The sequence below is a fragment of the Rhagoletis pomonella genome, unplaced genomic scaffold, assembly GCF_013731165.1.
Source record: "Rhagoletis pomonella isolate Grant_MI unplaced genomic scaffold, Rhpom_1.0 Rhpom_scaffold_00015, whole genome shotgun sequence".
Classification (NCBI taxonomy): Eukaryota; Metazoa; Arthropoda; class Insecta; order Diptera; family Tephritidae; genus Rhagoletis; species Rhagoletis pomonella.
In genome coordinates this window covers 3,138,313-3,144,245 of record NW_023458569.1, presented here as the reverse complement: position 1 = coordinate 3,144,245, position 5,933 = coordinate 3,138,313, and the positions used below count along the sequence as shown (strand labels likewise).

The following is a 5,933-nucleotide window of genomic DNA, read 5'->3' as shown; positions in this document are numbered from 1 at the left end:
TTAGTAAATTCAAGGACACTATTACCAACAAAAAGTTTTGGAATATCTTCTACATATACTTCACTATTACTAACAGGTAGCACATATGACTTTGCAGCATTTAAGCAAAGAAAATTATCGCGCGCCCAATGCGAAATTGCAGACAAGTCACTATTTATCTTACAACACATATCCTCAACAAGACCAACACGGCTAGACAAATACAATTGAGAGTCGTCAGCATATGCATGATATGGACATTGTGAAGACCCCAAGTCCCTACACTAAGGACTTCACAATTGGCTGTCACATTTAATGAAATTGAATTGTAGAGTTTTTATATTATATATATATATATACATGTACGTAGAATTTTGAATTTTCCATAATTGTTATTATATATATATATACATTAATACATGTATGTAGACCTGAATTGTATTTATCTACTTATATATATACATAGTAAATGAATTGTTGGATATATATATTTATATACGTGACATTGACATACATATGTCCATATTTATGTTGAGGGTTGAAGTACATACATACGTACTAATGTAGGAGCAAGGAAAAGGAAATAAGGAAAATTTTAGCAACAATATTGTTAGGATAACTGTCTGCCTGCGTGCAGGACAGTATAAATAGAGCAGCAATTGGAATTAAAAATTACTTCTGGTAGAGTAGTCGTATACTCCAGTTGCAAACGCAGATTGGAATGGCTAAGCAACGATTGGGCAGACTAAGTTGCTTAGTAGGTAGTTAAGGTATATGGTGTGACGTGAAAACGCTGCCAAGTAGTACTTATATGGTGTGACGTGGAAACGCCGCCAAGGAAATACGTTATATTGGTGTGACGTGCAAACGCTGCCAGCTAAATAGCGAAATAAAGAAGCGTCACTATAAGAATCATTGGCGTATTTATTTTAACGTTTGGATAAGGGAACCCAACATCCGACTGAGCCACAGCCCAGCTATAGACCGGATAAACCGGTTTCGTTACCATTGGCGCCCAACGTGGGGCCCTTATAAATAAAGGAAGCAGTAAGGGCCAAGGAGTAGAACTCACAAATAACAAAAGTGAAGTGAAGTGAAGTGAAGTGAAGTGATTTGGAAAACTACCAAGCAAGAGTGCAAAGACACCTTTAAAGTGATTGAGACAGAGGGTAAAGCCCAGAAATTAAGAACTGTGAAAGTAATCAAACATTCCTTACCAATAAGAGGGTAAGGTGAAACAAAAGAACATAAACAAAAAAATAAAAATAATAAAAATAAAAAAAAATGGTGAAAACAAAGTGGGTGTACTACTTAAATAAAGAGGAGCTTGTGACCTATACGACGGAGTTCGGCCTTGACAATTCGGGGACCGTCGCGGAGCTGCGTAAACGCCTCTCTACATTTGTACAAGAGGAAGGGGTGACTGAGAACCATCGCGGTCGGGTCACTGATTTAGCGCTTAAACATACGAGGTCTACAAGCGCGGGGAACGCACCAACACCGAAGAGACCCGAAGTGCTACTACTACCACCTACACAACAACCCATCAACGACGACAGCACAAGAGGAACGCCGAACGTGCCCATGTATCCAGTATACGTCGACTCACAACGATCAGCCCCAACTATCATGGACCGCGTACGCAAATGGGGCGTCAAATACGATGGCGGCAAGGACCCGCTGGGTTTCATCGAACGCGCCGAAGAATTAGCCGACGGGTACGAGATAGAAAGAGACGCACTTCTACGAGCATTACCCGAGTTATTTAAGGATAGAGCCCTCGTCTGGTTACGAAACAATCACGGCCACTGGAGAGACTGGGAGGCGTGTAAGCGAGATTTCCTGAAGTTCTTCTTGAATTCCCGGTATTTCGAAACACTCGATGAAGAGATACGGCAGCGTGTTCAACGGCCCAGAGAGGCATTTAAAGACTATGTACTAGCGCTACAAGGCTAATGCGTCATTCCGACTATACGGAGGCACAAAAGCTGCGGCGCATCTATAAGAACTGCCGAAGCGAATACCAGCTGTACATTAAACAAACCGAGTTCAACACTCTTGGAGAGTTGGTAAGTCTGGCAGAAGACTACGAGAATATTGTAGCAGAGAAGGAGTCGCAACGAGCATTGTCCCGCGCAATAACCCCGAGACGAAATGAAGAGCGCAGCTACACTATCCGAGAGGAGCAGAGAAGAGAGAGGTATACGACGCCAGCGAGACGGCACGATGGAGGCGATTATGCGCTACCTACGGGACACCAACGTAAAAGCGAAGAATCTAGCCAAGTAAACCCACGAACGGCGTGCAGACGATGCGGCGAAGACGGACATTTCGCTTACGAATGTCGCAACAATATCCAGCAATTCTGTTGGACGTGTGGTCGGCGGAACATTCGAACTTCTGACTGTTGCCGTGGGAAACAGGGAAACGGCCAAGGACCCTATTCGCGACGAAGTGTGGGTTCTCCAGTAATGCAACCCCAGTCAATGTAACACCAATTCTTAAGCAAGCGGAAGAGCGAGTAATCGCCAGAGCAACAGTGGATGGTAGAGCAGTAATAGCAGCGGTTGATACGGGAGCAACAAGAAGTTTTGTAAGCATTAGAGCAGCGAACACCCTGGGAATCGAGCGGTCACGAAGAGTGAACAAAAGAGTGGTGATGGGAGATGGCAGAACAATAGCGGTCACAGAAGTGAGATAGAGGCGGTAGTAAAGGTGGGCGATCAAGAGCATAGGAGCGAGTTACTCGTCCTACCAGGTTTAGTCGATGACATGGTCCTTGGGACTGACTACCTGGCAAAGGCCAACACAACAGTGAGCTGCGGAGGGCAGACATTGACGATGAATGCAGAGGACGACATTCGAACGAAGGCTGCATGTACCACGATGTTGGAAGTGCGCGATGTAGAGAGAGCTGAGGAAGGCGAAAAGGCTGCAAATGAACAACCCACATCCACCGAGGATACGACGGAAGTCAAAAATTTCTTGAAGAAGGAATTGCTCGCATTCGAGAAGATAACGGGTACGACTAACATCGCCGCCCATAAGATTGTAATGCGGGATGATAGACCAATAAAACAACGCTACTTTCCCAAGAACCCGAAAATGCAGGAGGTAATAAACAGGGAGATCGACGAGTTAATAGAGAAGCAGTGCATCGAGCCTTCCCATAGCCCACACAGCGCGCCAATCGTGCTCGTAAAGAAGAAAAATGGAAAGTGGAGACTTTGCGTGGACTATCGGCAACTTAACTCGCGATCGGTACCGGATGCGTACCCAATCCCACGAATCCTATATATTTTAGACCGCCTGAGAAGCGCTAAATTCATTAGCAGCCTCGACTTGAAGAATGGGTACTGGCAAATCCCGATGGAAGAGAGTAGTAAGGAGTATACTGCGTTCACTATGCCAGGACGTGGCCTGTTCCAGTGGGGCGTGATGCCGTTCGGGCTACATTCAGCGCCTGCGACGTTTCAACGAGCACTGGACAAAGTCATCGGACCAGAATTGGAACCGCACGCGTTTGTGTATCTGGACGATATTATCACGAGTGCGACGCTAGGCCAACACATGGAACATCTGAAAGAAGTGTTTCGACGATTGCGACAGGCGAACCTCAAGATCAACCCAGAGAAGTGTGAGTTTTTCAAAAAGAGTTTGAAATACCTGGGTCATGTGGTGAGCGAAGAAGGGATTCACACCGATCCTGACAATATTGCGGCGATTAAAGGATTGACACCGCCAACAAACACACGCGAGCTACGGCGCTTTCTGGGCGTAGCGTCATGGTATCGGCGATTTGTTCCGAATTTTTCGCACATTGCACACCCTCTGACGTCATTACTGAAGAAAGGAAGCCGATGGAAATGGGGCAATGAGCAGCAGACGGCCTTTGACAAATTAAGGAGCGCACTAACGGAAGCACCGGTATTAGCCTGTCCAGATTTTTTTCCCAGCATTTCACGCTACAAACCGATGCCAGCGACTTTGGGCTAGGTGCAATACTGACACAGGAGTTAGACGGCGCGGAGCGAGTCATAGCCTACGCTAGTCGACGGCTGAACAAGGCAGAGCAAAACTACTCGGCGACTGAAAAGAAGTGTCTGGCCATTGTGTGGGCTATACGGAAAATGAGACCGTACCTGGAGGGTTACGAATTCACGGTTATCACCGACCACCTGTCCTTGAAATGGCTGAATGCGATCGAGAGTCCCTCAGGACGCATTGCAAGATGGGTACTAGAACTCCAGCAACATACATTCGATGTAAAGTACCGCAAGGGTAAGTTGAACGTCGTTGCCGATGCACTGTCACGACAACCCCAAGACGTACAGCTCAACATATTAGTGCAGGATAAAGAGGCAACGGCCTGCAAGTGGCTGACCGAGAATATGGCAGAGGTGAAGAGGACACCAGAAAAGTTCCCGGACTACACAATTGTAAACAACGAACTGTATCGACACATCGCAGTCCAGATGGATGATGAAGACACGATACCGTGGAAGCTATGCGTGGCAGCGCCACTACGTGAGAGAGTACTGAAGAAAGTTCACGATAGTCCAAGCGCAGTACACATGGGCATCCGCAAGACGATAACGAGAGCGACGGCACGTTACTACTGGCCCGGAATGTTCAGGGACATAAAGAGGTATGTCCGACAGTGTACTACCTGCCAGATTTACAAGCCCAGCCAACAGAAAGCTGCGGGAAAGATGCTGACCCAGATCGCAGAAGAACCTTGGGCTACAGTATGAGCAGTCTTTGTGGGACCATTGCCACGATCAAAGCACGGAACCAAAACCGTACTAGTCTTTATCGACAAGTTTTCCAAATGGGTGGAAATTGTGCCTCTACGGAAGGCGACAGCTGAAGGCCTTAACAAAGCGTTTCGAGAACGCGTACTCGCTATATTTGGAGTCCCGAAAATTGTTATAACTGACAATGGAACACAATTCACCAGCAGAGAGGTCAAACGGCTACTACGAGAGTACGGGGTTAAGCATCAACTCACCGCACCATACACGCCACAAGAAAATCCGACGGAGAGGGCCAACCGCAACATAAAGAGAATGCTTGCACAGTTTACCGGAAAAGAACAGCGAAACTGGGACGACTTACTACCCGAAATGACACTAGCGCTTGATACCAGTGTTTGCGAAGCCACCGGCTACAGCCCTGCCTTCTTAGTGCAAGGACGCGAGCCGCGAGCACCAAAAGCCCTCTACGACGAACAAACTTTCGGTACAGGCCATACGATGACGACACCAGAGGCGAAGGCAACGAAAATGCGAGTGATATTTGAGATGGTAAGGCGAAATCAGCAGACAGCGTCGATCGAGCAAGCGCGTCATTACAACTTGCGCAGGAGGAAATGGCGACCAGTGGTAGGTGACCGAGTGCTGGTGAAGGAGCATCACCTATCGAAGGCGACGGAAAACTTCGGGGCAAAACTTGCACCGAAGTATGCTGGGCCGTACCGAGTGATGAACTTCGTTTCGCCAGTAATCGTCGAATTAGACAAGGTACACAACGGTAAGAGGAGAACAGCACATCTGAGTGAGCTGAAGCCATTTTACGACGATGAAGAGGCCGACGCGGCAGAGTCACCAAAAATCCTTCCCCGGCATGCACCTGAGCCTAATTCGACGCAAGGCGAAGAATAGGTAAATTTCGGTCATAGACAGAAATGTGATAGCTCGGCAATTGCCAAATAGGGGAGCGATTGCCATGAAAAGGAGACCCTTAGGGGAGAGAAGAAAAAGAGAAAATATAAGAGAAAAGAGGGAAGAAGAAGAGGGAGTTTCAAAAGAAAGAAGAAGAAAAATCAGTTTAAAGAAAGAAGAAGAAGGAGCTTAAAGGAAAGGATAAGAGGAAGGAGTTTAGAAAAAAAAGGAGAATGAGAAGAAGAAGAAGAAGAAGAACGAGGTTGTAGCACGAGAATACTATGAAAAAAA

General features: G+C 46.7%; 1 protein-coding gene across 1 annotated transcript; it reads left to right on the top strand.

Annotated features, from left to right (window-relative positions):
* The first annotated feature begins 5,048 nt into the window (after positions 1-5,048).
* Positions 5,049-5,642, top strand: LOC118749342. Its single transcript, XM_036484136.1, has one exon. The coding sequence runs from the start codon at positions 5,049-5,051 to the stop codon at positions 5,640-5,642; it is 594 nt and encodes a 197-aa protein (XP_036340029.1).
* Positions 5,643-5,933: the final 291 nt, after the last annotated feature.